We start from the raw sequence: 20,652 nt of genomic DNA on the forward strand, positions 1-20,652 counted from the left end.
CCTTACCTTAACCATAACCAGTTAATGCCCAATACAAACCTTAACCACAATTCAAATCATAGTCATAAACTGAACAAGTTCCTCAGGAATTAAATTCTACTTCATTAGGACCACGTTTTGGTTTCATGAGAACTACTGGTCCTGGCAAGGTCAGTGTTTATGCCAGAAAAGTACACACACACACACACACACACACACACACACACACACCCCCCCCCCCCCCAACACACACACACACACACACACATACACCGCACCATTTGAGATCAAGCAACATAGGTTACATTTTCACTTTCATGGGGCCCATGTTAACAATAACACATTTTCAAGGAAAGCAACTACATGTTCTCACACAAGGGGACAGATTGTCTTTTATCGTGTTGGACTGAGCAGGTGATTGAGTGATTTGTCTGTTAGTTACCAAACAAAGAGCCCGAGATCATTTATGTGTCTTGTTTGCAACTACATCATTAATGAATTGCTAGATATTATTGGAGCAAGTCTGTAAAATGCCACTCTCATAACAGGAATCAATTAGAGTGATTTACAAACTGTACTTGTTGAAGACATTTCATGAAACCTTTAAGGTGAAACGTCTTATTGCTACTGATGGTTTGCCCCCGTTTCTTTGGGATGAAAACATGAGTACGGTGATGTTTTCAAACTGTTCCTCTAACACGTCATTGCTGGGCATCACCGTTTCTTTACCAAATAAAGGTCCCGATCATCTTTATCCACTGGTACTCCAAAGGCAACATACTGTACTTCAAGGCAACATCACACATCAGTAAGTGATACAGCAGTAAAAGAGAACATCCTTAAAATATCTTTCATGACTTTGTACAAGTATTTCAAATATAACAAATTAAATAAAAAATACAATAAAATAGAAAATAAGACACCTGCAGAGAGGCAGCTGAAATGAGAGGAAATGACAGAGGCTTCCCACCGTATGAAAGAGTCGAGGTAAAACCGCCACCCTGTTATTGTTCTCTGACTGACAGACGTCATCTAAAATCATCATCATCATCATTGTTCGCTGTTTGCTCCCTGCGCAGTAGGTTTGCATGAGCAGGTGGTTTTTCAAGTAGCGGTTTTAACAAATTAAAAACGTACCGTATGTCTGTCTTAATGTGGCCCTGAGGCAAAGGCAATTCAATTGTTTGATGGCGGAAAGTTGAGTATGATGAGTTTTGACCTCACTGTGTGTTCCAAGTGATGCTCCATGATTATTTCAGTCTCTAGATGCCTCCACTTAGTTGGCCAGACAGATGTAAACACATGTTGAGTAAGTGCCATCGATGAAGTTGGACATTAAACGTTTGAACTAAATATTCCATGATTTTTCAGCTGTCCTCAAGTGTTCAGTGTTCTTCACGGTCTATTGTCTTTGGCCAAGGAGTGCATCATCCAGTTGACCTTGGTTTTCCAGCTCTCTCGCAGTGCTTCATTAAACTTCACTTTGAAATTCTTCAGTGCCTCTTCCTCTGATTTGCCCAAAGCTAAAGAATCCTTTTGGAGACAAGAACCAAATCAGTGTCAACAATCTTTCAGGAGCAGTATCATCATCACTACTGTCATATTGTCATACTGTCACTAACCTTTAGGTACTGGATGTCTTTGAAGGAGGTGAGCTCAGGCAGTCCCGCTGCCTTCATCATAGCAAAGAGGTTCACAAACAACGTCCCATTCCGACACAGGATCTTGTAAGCTCGCTCACAGTACTCCCTGAACCTGATGACATGACATGGACGCAACAGTAAGTCCTCAGCAACAAAACACAACTCCAGACAAGTAAACAAAACTAATTCACAAACACGATACCTCTCAAACTTCTCGCTGTTGTTTGTCCGTCCTTGCTGGATCACATGAACAAAGTCGTACGTCAGGATAAAAGGCACACGCTCTCTGTTGATCCCAAGTTTCCGCTTGAAGTTACCCAGGAAATGCCCAAAGTCAATGTGGAACAGCTGAGGGACAAAGGTTCACATTACTGTTCGGTAGTTTAAAAAAAAAAACCCACTGATTTCTAATTTGACAAAATAATCACCATAATTCATTTCTACGTTGTTGTTTAGTTAGAGACTCTATTGCAAACATTGACAAACCCATCAGTATGACATCATTTCAATTACAATTTCTACACTATTGACTTTGGCAGATGTGTTATGTGTTCTGACTAGAGCTGAAACGATTAATCGATGAATCAATTATTAATCGATTACTAAATTAATGGCCAACTATTTTGATAAGCTTTTTTCATGATTAAAACCAGATTTCTGATTGTTTCAGCTTCTTAAATGTGAATATTTTCTTTGTTTCTTTGCTCCACATAACAAAGAAATCATTCAAACTGAATCATTTCGGCTTGTGGACAAAACAAGACATTCGAGAACAACATCAACAAACACTGATCAACTTTTTTTATGCATTTTCTGACATTTTATGGACCCAACGATTAATCGATTAATCGTGAAAATAATCGGCAGATTAAATTATGATGAAAATAATCGGTAGTTGCAGCTCTATTTGAGATGTGGCTTTTTAAATCTAATCAGCCTCACGTGGTAGATTTCCACCCCAGAGCCACATGTGCTGTAAAAGCTCACCTGTCCGGTTTCCCTGATCATGATATTGTCATTGTGACGATCTCCGATGCCCAAGACATAAGTAGCTACACAGTAGCCAGCGCAGGACAGCGTGAACTCTTCTATTGCTTGATCGAGTGTGTCCCTGGGGACCAAAAGAAAGGGGGCAGTGAGACAAAGGTAGCTGGCATTACTACACATGCATCATTCAGTCACGAGGCAGGTTTCCCTTACTGTTTTATAAATCATTCACAGAGGAGTTCCTGTGGCCAATTAATGTTTGACCGCCGTGTCCTTTCACAGTCTAGACGTGCACAGGGTTCACGGTGTTAAGCTTTGACTAATTTTCTCCGCTCCTTTTTGGGAGCTGAAGCGTTTCAAGCTAATTACCTTCATGTACTCTCGTGCAGTCAGCTGGGCCTGTTCTGCCAACGTGACATACAAAGGCTTATTCATTAAATTGAACAGCTCTCATTCTTCAAGAAGCATTTTTGAATAGATGGGACCTTCAGACTGCCTGGCACCAAATAAATAAATATCTACTCTTATTTAATGTCGCTAAAGCTGCAGTCGCCCCCCATGCTCTTTCTTTGTCCTGGTCTGTCACACAATAAATGTTTTGATTTGAACAATTTCAGGTCCGGTCAAAGCATACATAACAGAAAAAAAGCCTTACACACACTTAAACATAGTGTTAACAAATAATGTTTTTTCAACTGAACCCACTTACATAAAAGAATCCTGCGAAAGTATCTTGGGAGCGTGGGATGAAATTAAAGCTGGTAGCTTGTTGTAATACTTGTTAACTAAAATATAACTGTCCCAATTTAGCATTTATTAGCAATGTAAACACTTAAAGGAATCACAACACAATATACTATAGTTAAAAACAGATTTCAATTTTTAAAAACATTAATATGGTTCTGTGGATGATTTTGTAAGTGCTCACAAAACATGACCAGAATTAGTGTAACATCTGTATTTACAACAAAGCTCTTGACATCTTCTCGCACTGGAGAGAAGACGGAGAAAGTTGACGAGCCCTTTAGACGTGAATTGGACAACAACTTAAAAGTAATAGATGGATAAAACTCTTTAAACTGCCTATGTGTGGACCGTTACAATAGAAGTCTTTCAACTAGACGGTGGTGAATTTGATTCCCGGCTCTGCTAGTCTACATGCCACTGTGTCCTTGGGTAAGAGCAATAGTGTAGTAGTACTGTAGTGTAAATCTATATGAATACAGACCAGTTTGATAGAACTTAGAATCAGACTCAATTGTACTCACTCAGGATTCTTAGACTTGAGCCAGTTGAGCAGGGCGTCCTTGTTGAAGGCAGCGGTAGCAGCGCTGTTGCTGTTGTTGCGCTGGATGTTGGCAATGGTGTCGGAGTTCTTCACGACCTCGATGAGCCCCATTTTGTTCCCAGTGGACAAACAGCCATATGGGATCATCCTGTCAGTGTGAGATAAAACTGACATCATCAGGTCTGTGTGGAGGGTTTGTTGAGAGCAAAAGGCAGGTGAAACTACTGCTCTGACTGTACCTGAGATCGAGACCTTCTTTTTTCCATAAAGTCTCCATGAGTTTGATCATCTGGAGGGTCAGCATGTCTTGTCGAAGGTCTAAAGGTGATGAGTGGCAAAGGTGAAATAGAAATTCTCTTTCCACAACTGCTTGTTCTACCTGTTCAACCTTCTAACGTTATGTGGTTACTGTATGTAACTGTGTGTTTGTGTGTGGCGATTCAGATGTTCTCGTATCTCACCATCTCCATTCTTGAAGATGATGCCCACCATTTCTCCTTGAGCCCAGTGGTTCTTGTACATCAACCAAATTGGCTTCATTTTGGAGTCCATGAATCTGCACTTATCTGTGCTGCAAGAGTAAAGAAAAAAAATACTTTTTTATGAACACTTACTAATCCTAAAAGTGTTTCAGGCACGTTGATGGACCTGTGTGTACTGTCAGGCCGAAACTGTAAGTAAAACTGGAGAAAGCACATGAAAGCGAAAGCAAAAACCTCCGCCAAAGCAACTCAAATTTAATAATTTCTTTCTTGGTCCATTAATTAAACATTTGAAGTTATGCTGCAGACAAACAGCCAACAACATGACTTCCTTGGGGAAGGTAAAAACAAAATATGGTGCCATGACTAAAGGAGGTTGGGGACAAAAAACGAATGTACATACACTACCGTTCAAAAATTTGGGGTCACTTAGAAATGTCCTTATTTTTGAAGGAAAAGCACTTTTTTCCAATGAATATAACATTAAATGAATCAGAAATACACTATACATTGGTAATGCGGTAAACGACTATTCTAGCTGCAAACGTCTGGTTTTTAATGGAATATATAAATATGTGATAATAATAAAAGTGTGAGTTTTAATGGAAAACACAAAACAATTGTATAGGTGACCCCAAACCTTTGAACAGCAGTGTATGACTCTTGATCCTCCCATGTAAGGTTTCCCATTGTGAAAGTTAGTGTAAAATTGTGCATAATTTGATTTGAAAAATGTGTCTAATTGCTAATGTTTCACAAATACATTATTTTGTAATTCAGTGGTAAAAATTCAGTTGATGAAATCAATTTATCTTGCTAAAAAAAGATTCTGATTCTGTAGGATTTATGTATTTGTGTCTGGTACTAACCAGATCTCAGCGAGGATGACGCTGGGGTTGAGCGGTGACAGAAGGTCGGACAGAGCCTCCAGGTACGACTCCTGTCTGATGCACAGCTTCAGGTCCTCGGCCGTCATCTTCTGGGAGCCGGACTTGACAAAGTCGCTCAGTGCCTTCATTTTGCTCAGAGCCTCGTTCTGTGGACAGAGTTTGAGGTTTAGCACAAAACAAATTCACACCTCTCTTGTACTCGGTGCCTGGGGTCTGTATCAGCACGTGAGATTACCTGTTTGGTTAGGAGCTTTATGTGGTGGATGTTTCCCCTGCAGTAGGCCTCCAAAATCAGGCCAAAGCGCAAAGTCACTGATGGCACGTGAATTTCTGACCTAAAATGCACACAAGTACTCTGGTCAAACAAAAGGCCTCGCGTACACAATGAACCGTGGGTTTTCTGATGGACTGCAGCTCACTTCAGATGCCAAAACAGAAAGTGTCCTATCCTCCTATTGGACAAAGCCCTCTCCAGCAGGAAGGTGGTGAGGTCACAGTCCAGGTAGGACTCGTACTTCAGGACCTGGACCAGCTGGATCAAATACTGTAGCAGCTCATCATCACTGTGCGGAGAGAAAATGATCAATAAACGCTTATCCTATTGTAAAGTTAAAAGACAAGAACATCTAATGTATATAAACCAGTGTACCTGAGCTTCCTGAGGCATCTGATAGTGAAAGAGCGGACAGCTGGGTCGGGAAAACTGTAGTCTAATAACTCTAATGCATGGATGGCAGGGAGGTCTGGCCAGTTCCTCAGCAGACTCACCATCTGGAGAAAATAATCAGTTATTTTATTCATTTATTTATGTAAAATGTGTGTTGAATGACAGATTGCTATTAAAGAACATGTGAAATTACTCAACAAAAAAATAAAAATAATGATCTGTGTCCATTGTGAATACCTAGAAGGTCTAGATTTAAATCCTTGTGTTTTGTAAAAAATCAAACTTGTAGCTCCTCCGTTCATACCTGAACTACATCTTCTCGCTTATTCCACTTGGTGATGAGGAGCAGCTTAGAGAGATTCTCTGGATAATGGTCACAAACTACAGCACGGAGCTTCCACAAGAGTTCCTTTTCGTCCTCAAAAAACTCTGTGTAGTTTTTGTTGTCCATGATTTCCTTGAGTTTCATGCTCTACAAGTAAATGTGATGACAAGTAAAGAAATTCATAAAGAATAAAAAAACACATGGTCAACAACAAGCAGCTGCTTTTTCCTGAGTTTTAGTTTTATATGTGAAGGTCCTACCTCTTCTTTAGTGGCAAACGATGCCTCACCATTCCTCTCGATGTAATTTATCTGGACATAAATGAACATTTTTGAACTCAGAGAATTAAAATAAATAAATATGTTTGTACTGAATATATGATGGCCTTTTAGAATAAGTACCTTGTCAAGGGGAGGGTAGTACAGAGGATGTGGTCGGATGTTGGGGAAACAAATGAGAAGCCCTGCAGCACTGTCCACATTGGGGTTTTTCTCGACTGTTCCCATCGGGTTCAGTAGCTCACTTTTGTCATCTGTGAACACAAAATGTTACACATAAAATGGTACATTTGAGCTGCTTTTATCTACTTACGCTACAGTACTGTGAGTAGTAGAAGAAGAAGAAGAAGAAACAAGTCTGGAAAATACCAGGAACAGACGGCCATGTGGACAAGAGGAACTCCCCGGTCTTGAGCTGGTCCTTGTAGTCAAACACCATGGTGTTCACCCAGGCTATGGGACAATCCTGAAAGGACAGAGAGAGACGATACGGGTTGGAAAAGGTTTGTTGATTCACGTTACAGACCAGTAAAGGGTTACAGAGACACTGTGGAGAGGAGGATTAAGATGCTCTTCATTATGGACAATGCCGAGCACCCACTCCACTCAAGTTTTTCTGATCTTTCAGCTTCTTAAAAGTGAATATTTTCTGGTTTCTTTGCTCCATATAACAACGAAATCATTAAAACAGTTGGTTTTTGGACAAAACAAGATAATCAACAGATTATTCGATTATGAAAATAACCTCTTGTACAGTTTATTATTGTACAATATTATGTTACAATGTTGTATTGTGTACATTGTTTTATGCAGTATGCATACATGCAGTATATATATACATATTATTGTATAATTATATGATAGAGTAAAGTGGGAGCAGGACCAAAAAAACTTTATGCTTCTGCTTGCTCCTTCTCGAATGCATAGTTTTTCTTTATTTTCTTTATTTTGTTTTGCTTGACAGAATTGCTGCTTTATTTTTGTGTTTTCGGATTATTATTATTATATTTTCTGTCCCAGTATGTTGTGTTTTTGACATAAATAAAAAATCAAATCAAATCAAATCAAACGCTAGCGTTTTATCTATGTACTTTACAGTTCACAGTTGACTATATATATTTTATTATTATTCTTTATACTCCTCATCCTTAAATGATGTACACACACTTTCATTTCATTCTATATCTGTATATTTTTACTCCATTTTATTCTATTTTTATTCTACACTCTAATTTCCCAGTTTGGGATAAATAAAGTACATATATTCTATTCTAAAATCATTGGGGAAATGGTGTCAATGTCTTTGAGTCTGAAAAGAAATAAAGAGAGTTGGTATAGTCGCCAATTGGTTAGGGCACATATCACATGGGCACATACGGTCCTCGGTTTGACGACAAGCCTGACTAACCATTTACTATGTCTCTCTCCTACTACACCCAGTTTCCTGTTTTTATTTCTCTGTCAATCAAATGAAACACAAACAATACTGAGCATATGGATGACCGAGCAAACAATCAACTAAACTATTTCAAAGTGTCTCTAACAAACTAGTTACAGTATAAAATAAGGCCTAGTCTGGATCAAATTAAATTATTTTGCTCTTTTCAGCAAGTAAAAACTCTTAAAGGCTTAAACACTTCATTATTAACTCTCTCATGCAAAACCATAATCTTTTATTTTGAAAATGTGAGGAATGCACATGGCAACTTTTTACTTTGTGTTAAATCACGGGTGTCAAACTCATTTTCACTGAGGGCCACATCAGCATAATGGTTACCCTCAAAGGGCCAGATGTAACTGTCATACAGAATAAACGTAACGAAATGTCACCAAATATAATGTAAAATAAAGGTAACTACTCCGTAACATATTGATAAATAACTTTCTGTATTTATTACTTATTTCACTTGTCGCATGATGCATATACAATGATACACTGCGATCTAGTGGCGGTGCCGTCACTTTGTGGGTACACTCTTAGAAATAAGGGTTCCAAAAAGGGTTCTTCTACAAGGGATGAGGTTCTACCTGGAACCATTTGCTTCTGAAAAACCCTTTCCCCAAGAAAGGGTTTTTCAAGGGTTCTTGGTAACAATAATGGTTCCAGAAAGATACATTTTGATCCAGAGAACCCTTTTAAACCCCTTTCCTGAATAAAGGGTTTTAAACCGTCTCTTAGTGGAACCCTCCAAAAGTGTTCCAGGTGGAACCTTTATATAAAGTTTCTACCTGGAGCCAAAAATGGTTCTCCTAGCAAGCCGAAGAACTTTATATGGTTCTACTTAGCACTTTTATTTTTACACGTGTGTTAAAATGTAAAGCTGCTCCTAATACTATACATGATCCTGACCCACGGTGTCAAGAATTTATCAAAATAAGGAAGCAGAACGTTTTTCAGAGAATGAAGAAGAGACTAGCACCACCCAATGTGTTTGAAAACGAAAGAAGCACGCTGAAAAAACTCTCTGATTAAAAATAGACGAGACGCATAAACAAGACTGACACAAAACCAGCTCCACTTCCAGCTCACTTTCTGCAGGACTTCTCTTACACACAAAGGAGAAGTAGCACAAAAGAGAGAAGTGGCCCAGAAAGCAGAAGCAGCCTCCAGTACCCGTAAAAGACACACCTGGGCACCGTGTTTGTTGATGTCGGCCCACAGACACTGCAACTCATCATAATAAAAGCTGCCAAGACCACAGCCACAGAAAAGGGGAATTCGTTGTTTTTCACTGTACTACAGTGTACAGGGGTGGCTCTTTACAGTGCAGAATTCAGATGATGCTGTTTCATCAATGAAACAGTGATCAAATATGATTTAAAAGCTAATAATCAAGGCTTTAAAGCTCTAAACCAGAACATTTACAAGAACTAATTATATCTTTGTTATTGATGATCACTCAGCAAATCACTTAGATAGATAGATAGAGAGAGATAGATAGATAGATAGATAGATAGATAGATAGATAGATAGATAGATAGATAGATAGATAGATAGATAGATAGATAGATAGATAGATAGATAGATAGATAGATAGATAGATAGATAGATAGATAGATAGATAGATAGATAGATAGAGAGATAGATAGAGAGAGAGAGAGAGACGGCAAGAGCTGCGATTGGTCCTCAGGACAGGCCGAGCTAAGCTGCTCTGTGCCGGCTCTCAGTGCGCTCCGGGCGTCCTGACAGAGGCGGAGCTGATCCCCGCCGATAACGCCGTTGCCGAACTATAAATACGTCATATCTTAACACACACAGCACATGTTTAGACTCTAAATGGCCAATTTCTCGCCTCAAATTATCTTAAAACTGCGTTCCGTGACACAGAAAAGTGAGAAACGGCCACTTTTTCAACAACAACAGTCTTTCTCTCTCTTTCTTTCTCGGACGCCATTGCTCACTGTAGCCAGAAGCACAACAACCTTGCGCAGCGACCCCTACTGATCGGGCGGGAAATTGCAGCGAGTGTCCGTCACCACGACGCAGAAGTATAAATGCTCGAGGCGTCTCCGTGGTGACGCAGACGGATAACGCATACGCAGTCGGAGAAGTATAATGTGGCCTTAAGTTCACGGCTGGACGGATGTTATCTTAAAGTTGTGTTATTTATCAGAAAAACAACGTCTGGTGAATGCAGCACATCAGGCACCACAACGTGTTGATATATTCATGTGGTAACCATGGTTAGCAGATTTGTTGCTCTGTGAATTATAAAATGTGAGCTGTGAAAGTAGCATAAAATTGCTCTGCAGTGTTTTTGGCTTCCACTCGTTACCGTGCTTAGTAATTGAAGAGTAAATTGAAATGTAAAATATTCTGAGAGCGGCCTGTTTCGAAACCTGACTGTGAGGATGATTTTAAAATTCCTTGAAAAGGCTCTCCAGTTCCTTCCTTCCTTGGAGTGATATACAGATAAAAGCAGCTGAAGCGGATGAGATGTTAACCGCAGCCTCGCCACTAAACACACTTGCACAACCAGAGGCAGCAGCAAACACACCCACACAAGCAGACACTGACTAAACGCACTACACACTCAAGAGGAAACGGCTCTGTTTGTGCATGCAAACAAGTTCACGCTCACACAAAGCCCTTACACCCACCCGCTCCATTGTAAGTTAACTAGCTGTCAGAATTTCTGCCGGACTCACCGCTCTCTTGTTCTTCTTTTTTGTGCCGCGGGGTTTCTTGGCTTTCTCAATGACTGCATAGAGCGCGAAGCACAGGCGGCCCATGCGAGGCAGGTCGGCCACGTTTATGTCAAACTCCAGCTTCTGATCCCACAGCGGCTCGGAGCACACCGTCACTTCCGAGCTCGTCACGACCTTACACAGCAGCTCGCTGCCATGGAAAAGACCGGCCTGCACCACAAGCTGGAGGGGGGAAACACACAGATGCACAGTAGGAGATTAGACGAAGGCCAAACGTGTGGTTTGGAAGCTGAATACTTTTCGCACATTTGTGAGGGAGATTGTTTGTGGAAGATGTGCAAACTTCACGAGATGATTCACAGTTTCCTGTGTCACTATGAGTCACGAAGGGTCTACACATTCATAATGTAAGCAGGCTGTGGCGCCTTTCAATGCTTTGCAGAGTGTGACATGATAAACAATCATTAGACTCAAAAGTCAATATTCTACTACCAATACGCTACTGCATTTTGTCTGAATTTACACTACCGTTCAAAAGTTTGGGGTCACTTAGAAATGTCCTTATTTTTGAAGGAAATTAATATAACATTAAATGAATCGGAAATACACTCTATACATTGTTAATGTGGTAAACGACGTCCGGTTTTTAATGCAATATGTACATAGGTGTATAGAGGCCCATTTCCAGCAACCATCTCTCCAGTGTTCTAATGGTACATTGTGTTTGCTAATCCTGTTAGAAGGCTATTGGATGATTAGGAAACCCTTGAAAACCCTTGTGCAATTATGTTAGCACAGCTGAAAATAGTTTTGCTGGTTCTTTGATGAAAGGGCAACATTATTATTTTGAATAAAAAGCATTATTTCTAATCTTGTCACTGTCTTGACTCTATTTTATATTCATTTTGAAACTCTTTTGATGAATAAAAGTGTGACTTTCAATGGAAAACACAAACGAATTGTATAGGTGACCCCAAATTTTTAACAGTAGTGTATATTTACAAAACCATGTATACGAGTGGTTATTTTCCCTCAGGGTGTGTTTTCAAACCAGCGCCTGATAATTATGTGACAGGACAAATTTGCCATGAGTCATGATGTGCTCTAAGGCAGCAGGCAGAAATGCACTCACACTTAATAACCCAACTAAACAGTAACTCGGTTAGTTATAAAACTGAGTCACCACCGCAGACAATCATTAACAGAGATCCCTACTTGACTTATCACTCTTTTTTATGTATGTGAAAATTGTTGACAGCAAAAAAAGAGAAAATAGATTTAACAAAAACAAAAAAAGGAAGAGAGTAAATAAGAAAACTTTTTTTTAATGAATGCAAACTGTTTTCAGAGAAATTATCTAACAAATCTATTTCGACACAGGTCACAACCTAACTGCAATAGCAACAAGACAAGAGAGCTGTATCGCCCTCAAAAAAAGAAGTGCATTGAAATCGAGAAAGACAGCATGAAGTGTCTCTTTTTTCTTAGAATCTAGGCCTCAGAATGAGACATAAAAAAACAGATAGGCCCTCCCCACTTCCTGTTTTGAAGTTTTAACCAACCGCCTTGATGAATTATGGGAAACGTGTGGTCTGGACCATGTGACAGTCCTATCATTTATATGTCAACCCCACAGTTCCTACAACTGAAATGAAGATATTGGTAAACAAACAAATGCCGCATTTCATTGAGCAGCAAATTGAGAGAAAACCCACGTAAAAAACCACACCAACCTTCATTCCTTCGTCTGCATTGACTCGGCTGGCCTGCAGCAGGTGAATGCAGAACGGCTCATTGATGGCCCACAGAGAAGCTGTGTTCTGCTGTAAAAAAAAAAAGAGAAAAAAGGAAGAAAGAAAATGATTTTGTGTTTTTAATTCATAGAATTTCATTGACAGCATTCACTGAAGTCTGCAGACTGTCACAAAACTGTTGCTAGAACTTCCTGTTTGGCAACGTATCAGAAGATAGACGCCAGGGAAGGAAGACTTTCAAAACATAAAGACAACAAGGAAGACACAGAGAGCTGCTCTGTTAATGAAAGACACCGTCCGCTGACCTCTTACCTTCCTCAGGGGCAGTGGAGGAGGTCTGGACAATGAACGACTCTTGAATACCTGGCTGCACATCCTGCCTTGTTCCTCCTGATACGCGCTGATGGTGGAGTGGTGCACCATGGTTAGATGTGGGTTTTGGCCGTTTCTCAAACACAAGCAAATGTACTGAAGTCAAAAAAAAAAAAAAGAGACAGAGACAGACAACAGGAGGGGTTTACTGGTACATTCATCTGTCAGTTGACCCACAGATATTTCCCAGTGTTCTGATAGCGCTGGTTAAGTCCTTGGGGCTGCTCATTTGCTGTAGGTTAATGCAGACAAAATCTCATTATGTTGTAGATGGACGCCGTTCCTTTCTGAAGGGCTGCGAGACAGATATGAGTCACTCCTGCTGGGGTCACAGGGTTTCACAATCATTAGTGGAGTCTCCTGCCACTAAAACCTGGACTCAACCTTACTCTTGATCTGACTTCAGCCGCCACGGTTTTACCCACACAGAGCAACACTGAACAGAAACTCATCCACTCGCACTGCAATAATAACACCGTCACTTCTAATTATTGTATCATAGTATAGAAAATAACTGATAGAAAACTGCAATAATTCAAAAAAAAAATTGTCCCTTTATGTCAAAGAAATCTCTTCAAATGTACTTGAACAAAATGTGACAAATTGTTTAAGTTAAATCCACAGAGTGACGCACTGTGTTGGTTAAAAAAATGAAAAGCTGTCTTCAAGATGCAACTCACATCTTCACCAGAAAAGAAAAATACAGCAGGTAGAGAAATCATGTTACATCCAGGGTAATATTTGCTCCGAGGCAAGTGTTCTTTGGCCCAATGGAAAGACTGAACTGTGAACTTACAGCACCTACTCATTCTGCTGTCTCACACTTAAACAAATATGATTAAGATGAACTCTAAGTATGCAAAGCTGCTGCAGAATGATTATCCTGACAGAGTAAAAAAAAACAACAATAAAATCTACTAAGACTCAAAGAAAAACACTGTGTGAAACAATAAAATATAAAAAAGGCGAAACTATGTGAACTCACTTTGAACTGACACAAGGGATGTTTCCCATAGATGAACTCCCAACTCCCGTTGATCTGTAAGGTGTAGTCCTCAGGCTCCTGCCGCACCGAGCGAAAGACAGTGGCCTTCTTTTTCAGGGCGCTCCTGATCAGAGCCATCGGGGGATCCTGAGGATCCTGCTGCAGCATGAAGCTTTCCTGTCAAAGTAACGGACAGCAGGATTCCAATTAAGGAGACGTCTTCACAGAAAATCAGACAGTTTTTCCTCTCTGCTCTCAGTGGACTTTGTTCCCAAGTGATGTTTTTGAAGGTGGTGTTTGTGGAGTGGGAGGGGGATTTCCAAAGGTGATCATATTTACTTAACACCATCCTCAGTTTTTCCAGTCCTAGCTGTTAGCTGCGTGGTTCCCTCCCGCTGCCCCATCATACCATAACACCTGATGTGATTTGGTCTTTATGAATATGACTCATAAAAATGACAAAACAGCACATCAACTCACGTCGCACGCCTCAAACTTGACGTTGATGAAAATCTTCTTGGTGTTTTTCGACTTTGAACTCCTACTGCACTGCGGCGGGGGGGAACACGGCTCAAGGTCGCATGGGAAGCTGTACTCCATCCACTGCTGCCACGGCAGCATCTGTTGGTCCTGAGCCTTCTCTTCGCAAAATGTGCGCATCTTGGTCCGAAACTCGTTCACCTCGTGGTTCTTCTGGGCCTCGAACTCATGAAGACCTGACGGAAAGACGTGACAGAATACACGTCAGTGTTTTTAACAGTGCCAACTCACAGCCCTCAATTACAGTTTGTTCATTCATTTGCACAAATAGTGCAAAAAACATCCAAAAGAATTAGACTATCAAGAATGTGGGGAGTCACTATGTTGAGCAACTAAACTATGAGCTTAGGTTCTAAGAAGCTCCTGGGATTATTACTGCTGCCGAAAATGATGATGCATTTGCCAGTCACAACTGACTTGAACGTAGTATAGAGGTGAATAATGATGTGAGGAGGAAGTGGCATGTTAGTCTGAAATTGTCATTTCAACACACTTCTTTGCATTCACTGTAACAATTCAAAGAAGCAGGATCCAGACCTGAGAAGAGCACTTCTTCTTTTATTCTTGGTAAACGCTCACAACACTAGAACCACCCCGGCTGCTCACCTTTGCCAATTAGCAGGCTGATTTGCGTGTTGGTGAGTTTCTCCACCCGGTCGCCCTGCCTGCCCACCAGTCTCAGAACACACATGAAAGGCTGCACGTCGCTGATACGCCTCGATTCTTCCTCCAGCTCCTCCCGCTCTGCCGTCTGGTTGATGCAGGTGAAGACGTACGCGTCTGGATCGCCCAGTGCACTGAACAGGGCCTCACTTTTGGCATTTTTCCACACCATCTGGATTGAGAAGGCATGCAATGGCTAATTGATTATTAAGTGATTACTGAATAATGCAACAGCGATAGGCACTTTGATAATCCATTTATGCGTTTAAGCAGGGCTTTAGTGTAACATTTGACACACTTCTTGGCTTAGTTACTCCACATCTGCACACTCTTCTCCTGAAACTGCCTGAACTGATTTCACTGGGAGCCTTTCGTTCTCTTCTTTTAGACACACAACAAGGAACCAGTAAACAGTGCCAATGTTTTTAATTTGTTACTGTGACCTCAATTTTCAACTTTAAATGTCAAGCGAACTTTCAACACTTTTACATTATTGTCATGTGCTGCTGGCCTCTTGGCCAGGTCACCCTTGGAAGAGAGATTTCAATCTCAATGGGTTTCTACCCGGGTTAACCCTTTAACACCGAGGGTATAATTACTAATGTTTGCATTGCCGTAAATAAAAAAAATATTAAAGGTGAGAAGTCGCACGTCATGTGGCTATTACGATAATTCCACTCGCGATGTTGCAGGAACCCGGCGAATCAGCGTCTTGGAAAAAACGTTTCCAATTTTTGAAATTGAGACATTAAGACTCAAACAAATGTTATTTTAAATATATGTTATACTTTTCACATTTAAAATGCAAAATCACGCAAAATCTGGTGTACTTTATTTAGAGTTTAGGGTTTTTTCTAAATAAAACTTTTGATTATTATTATTATTTTTATTTTAAATACACTATTTTAACATGCAGTGCCACATGGAAAAATGGAAAAATGGACAAAAGCACTTCTTCTGGCTCCATTTATGGTTAAAATACATCTTGAGGCTAAAGGTTAAATAAAATTAGAATACAATTACATGTGAAAACGTTGGTTTCTGAATAAACAAAGCAGATTAATGGTTATTAAAAGCAGTCATTAGTTTTAGCCACAGTTGTGAGAACAAAGTGTGAAGTGCACATTCTTTGCGCATGTTAAGTGTAAGCCTTAAGGGTCATATGAAAGCATGCTTTATTAAGGAAACAGTGGTGCAAAACACTCGGGTCTGTGTTTCTATTACTAAGTGAGACACAACTGTCATCTAAAGCTTTGTTGAACAACAACACATTTGTCCCCCTCTTGATTTCTGGGACTGTGACCCCGCCATCCCCCCCAGAATTTTATTTTTCTCTGAAAATTCCTTGTGAATCACTCAAGACTGGAAAGACTTTTAATCTCTTAATCATCTTAACAGCTTCTCAGAGTATCATTACTTAACAGAGCTAAATCAAACAGCCTGGAGTGGCAGAACTGTTGGCATAGAAACTGGCACATTCACGCTGAACAGCAGATCTGCTTCAGCGCAGAGCGGACTGTCTGTGTCTGTGCGAGGCAGAGGAAAGCTGCAGCTCCTCCGTCTCAAAATTTCAAGATGAATGAGACGGCGCATTGTTCAGACTGTGCAGTGTTTTAATTAGTCTAATGCCTTAAGGAAATATTAAATCAACCAATTTGTTTAAAAGGGTATTGAATACATATTGTAAATAACAACAGCAACTGAGGTCACGACATGGCACTGCAGTCAGTGCATTAGAAATACAGTGTTTTATTATAATAGAGGAACACGCCGCCTCTGTGGGACATCTACATTCATCAGACGACAAAAAGAAACACAAGGGGACGTGAGCCGACGTACCTTTTTGATGTTTTTGATGGTTTCATTTCGAGACACGGGGAATTTGAGGAAGATCCCATTTGGCAGCAGGAAGTCCATGGTGATCTCCTGGACACCCTCCTTCCCCCATTCCTCCTGCATCCCATACTTCCCTGGGGGCATGGTGACAGCCTCTCATTTACCGTCAGCTCCTCTGCTGCTCACCAGAACACAAGCCGGGCCCATCCACCCAGAGGAGGAAACACAGCCAGGGTTAATATGTTCTCTATTAACATGTGTTTACTGTACACGAGACACCGAGTGATACATCTTTGCACGACTGAGCGTTGAAATCAGAGAAGCGCCAGCAGGGTGTGTATGACAGGAATGAATACAATGATTGATAAACAGTAGCCTGCAGTTGGTTGCATTAGCTCCCACCTTCATCTCCTCCATCGTCCACCACTGTGTTATAAATAAGTTATTGAATTTTGCGAAATTCAATAACTCCCGAGTCCTGTTGTAGGTCTATAATTTGCATTGTGCAGATTTAACTCGCACACTTTCATTTTAACACACAAGTAGAAGTGCAACCAGTTCTCAGGGGTTAAATCAGGTGAATACGCACAACAAGGAACTTCATTTGACTGGAATATATAAAAGCACTAGACAGGGGGAAAAAAAGAAAAGAAAAACATGTAAGCATGTCCTACAAGTATGTCCTGTAATTTCCCCCGACTGTGCAGAGAGAAAACAACAACACACTTGAGTGTGTGCATGTACAGTGTGTGTGTGTGTGTGTGCCAGTTGTTTTTTTCTTAAAGTAATTTGACACTATTGATTTTAGTAAGAGAACACTTGCTATGCATGAGGTGCATTGTCTGTAGCTTAATATCAATGTTCAATGTAGTGTGTAAGATAGATAGATAGATAGATAGATAGATAGATAGATAGATAGATAGATAGATAGATAGATAGATAGATAGATAGATAGATAGAATTTATTGTTATATTATCTTTAAAATATAACTCAGTTAAGCCAACAGTGCTAAGCAACATAAAAACACTTTGCACACACCACGTTCACGTGTTTGTGTAGGGTGTCATTTTAAATTTAAGTGTTAAAAACGGAATCTTTCAACAGTTATAATACACATGTATACTCTGAAACAGGGTGATAAAAGCATACAAAACAGAAGATAGTAGTCTACAAAGCCAGCAGCAGACAGGTTTTATCAAGTAATATCGTGATATGCGAGAGTAAAAAATGCAAATGTCATGAAGGGAAAGAGCTGAATCAACCTGTTGGTGCAGACAGTTGACGGACAGCTCATCTATCTCTTCATGGTGGTGTCGCGGTGAAGATGGAGGCTCCTCTCACCATCTTCACCCTGACGTGTCCCGCTCCCCCGGCGGCGGCGGCGGCTGTGGGCTGCGGAGCGACCCGTCGAGTGAGGGTGAGGAGTTACGGAGTCACGCGGCTCTGTCAACGGTTCATGTGAGAGTGAAGCGGCGAGAAGCGTCGCTGAAGCCCGGCGTTCCGGTCAGACTGACAGGCGGCGGTGTGTTGTGGCTCTGAGCGGCTGCGCTCTGACTAGTACCTCTGCCGGGCCAAGGGACCGTCTCCCAAAAAGTTCACTGCGATAAAGACGCAAAGTGAAAGTGGATTCGTCTCTGTGTAGGCCCCGCCCCCAAGTCACCCTCAGCACTTTTATATGGGGAACTGTAAAGCTCGAGTGAAGGGCTATTCAACTAAAATGTCTTTTAGTTTTAGCTTTTCCAGCCAGTGGGCCGGTAAACCCCTGTACTACTATTTTGTGTTGCATGTACAGTAAACATATACAAATAGATACAAAATGTTTTCAATTATTTAGCACTTATTTATGGAAATAGCTGCTACTTTTGTGCTAAAAAGGTAAGTAACAAAACCACCAACATTAAGGTACAATACAATTTGCGTATAGTGCAAAAAGGTTACAGTTACAGTACCACCAACATTTGGGTATAACAGTCACAATTGGCTCTTACAAAATTAGACGTAACAATATAAACAACATTAAGGTGCAATGGCCACAAAAGGCTATTTTTGCAGAAATATAAGTAACAGTATCAGTAATATTCAGGTACAACTGCTACAGTTGGCTCTTAGTGCAAAAAATTAAAGTTACAGTACCAATAAGACACAGGTCAGCTACAGTTGGATCATAGTGCAAAATATTCTGGTACATACATAGACTGCCTACGATTACAGCTGTACTAGTATTTGCCAAAAAGGGACGCAAAGTATTACAAAGTATTGCGAAGTGTCGCAAAGTGTCAGAAATAGGCGAAGCTATGATTTTATTGGCTTTTTAATAATACATTCATTATTTATGGGTTAATGGGCCACGGGCCGGTCCACATTGCTTGAAGGGCCAGATCTGGCCCCCGGGCCTTAAGTTGAATAGCCTTGCTCTAGTGTTAAAAGGGTTTATTATACCATGTGTATGTCTGTGTAAAAGCACTTTAACATAAAAAAAAAAAAAAAAATTTGGAATTGGAAGTAGCATTTAGCTCTGTTAGGTTGCTGTTACGGTCTCCCTTAGATAATTCAGAAATGGCTTAAAAGGAGACAGAGGGACACCACAAGTTGAAACCAATTGTCATTAGTTTTTATTAACTAAAATGACATTATTTCAAAATAAAGTAACAAAGGAAAAGGGTTGGAGATCCCAGCAAAAAGTACCAAAAAGGTGGCATCAGAGCGGACCCAGCATGTCCCCAAAAGAAAAAGAACCATCACTAACTAATGAACAAAAACAAACAGAGGAGGGAGGAAAATACTAAAGACAGCCCTTCAGCTTGCTGGCCACTCTCACCCTCTTTTATTTTATTTTATTTATCCCTTATTTAGTCAGGAAGGTCCTGTTGAGGTACAAGATCTCTTCTTCCAGGGAGTCCTGGTCAAGATGGCTGCACAAATAGCTACAGAAACGAGACAATTACAGAAATAAAACTGACAGAACAGGACAGGAGATCATTAACCTTTTAAGGTGCGCACCAAGAAAAAAGCAAAAGCATTTTTTATTATTTTATTTTATTCACTTATGATAACAATAACGTGAAATTAGACCCTACAGTATTTAAGATTCAGGCCTCTACCAAACCTCTGTTCATAATAAACCTGGTTTGCATGATTCATAATGTACAACATTCAGAGCAAGTGACATTAAGGCTGAATCCCAATTCCACCCCTTAGCCCTGAGTTCAGCTTGATGCATTTTTCAATGAGATATAGTGACTTAAAGTGTGGTCAACCAAATGGTTGAGTAGTACCTTAAAGGGTTAAAAGAGAGTAAAGGTTCTGGAAAACAACATGATTCTTTTGTGACAGTCCATAAAATGCCTTGTGCTTAAAGAAGTTAGTGTCTGTAGTGAAATTTAATAAATTCAGAGTTATATCTGGGAATTTAAATAAAGTGGCGTGGTAGACCTGGTGCTGTAGTTGCTGATGCAGTATGATGAGAAGACAGGCTAGAAATCTCTCTGGTTTCACTTGTTTTCCTCCCCCTTTTTAAACTTCCCACCCCATGATGACGTCTACACTCCTCCACTCACAGTGCAGGGATGCAATGACTGAAATGAAGCACAGATGAGTGGAGAAGAAAAAGAGAGAGAAGCTGTAAGCAGCCACAGACTAACAGTTGAAAAGAACAAAAAACAAATTTACAAAGCGATCGGATCTGTACCACAGATCCACCCTTGGTAAAAGTGCCCTGAGAATAATACACAACCCCTTATATGAACATCCTGGGTGTGTGTGCTAATAGGCCACATATTCAGACTTTACAAACAGTTTTTTTCCTCTTCTTAA

General features: G+C 40.4%; 1 protein-coding gene across 1 annotated transcript; it reads right to left on the reverse strand.

Annotated features, from left to right (window-relative positions):
- Positions 1-1,374: 1,374 nt before the first annotated feature.
- Positions 1,375-16,982, reverse strand: pik3cd (phosphatidylinositol-4,5-bisphosphate 3-kinase, catalytic subunit delta; the record flags this gene model as incomplete). The annotated part of the gene is made up of 22 exons (XM_083895631.1): positions 1,375-1,512; positions 1,602-1,734; positions 1,825-1,970; positions 2,610-2,733; positions 3,878-4,045; positions 4,137-4,215; positions 4,359-4,468; positions 5,249-5,415; positions 5,505-5,604; positions 5,689-5,832; positions 5,919-6,040; positions 6,241-6,408; positions 6,522-6,572; positions 6,663-6,793; positions 6,909-7,005; positions 10,689-10,910; positions 12,422-12,511; positions 12,755-12,910; positions 13,800-13,976; positions 14,280-14,515; positions 14,946-15,174; positions 16,842-16,982. The coding sequence occupies 22 exons, from the start codon at positions 16,980-16,982 to the stop codon at positions 1,375-1,377; spliced, it is 3,129 nt and encodes a 1,042-aa protein (XP_083751757.1).
- Between the last annotated feature and the right edge of the window lie 3,670 nt (positions 16,983-20,652).

The sequence above is a fragment of the Microchirus variegatus genome (genome assembly GCF_963457635.1).
Source record: "Microchirus variegatus genome assembly, chromosome: 9".
Taxonomy (NCBI): domain Eukaryota; kingdom Metazoa; phylum Chordata; class Actinopteri; order Pleuronectiformes; family Soleidae; genus Microchirus; species Microchirus variegatus.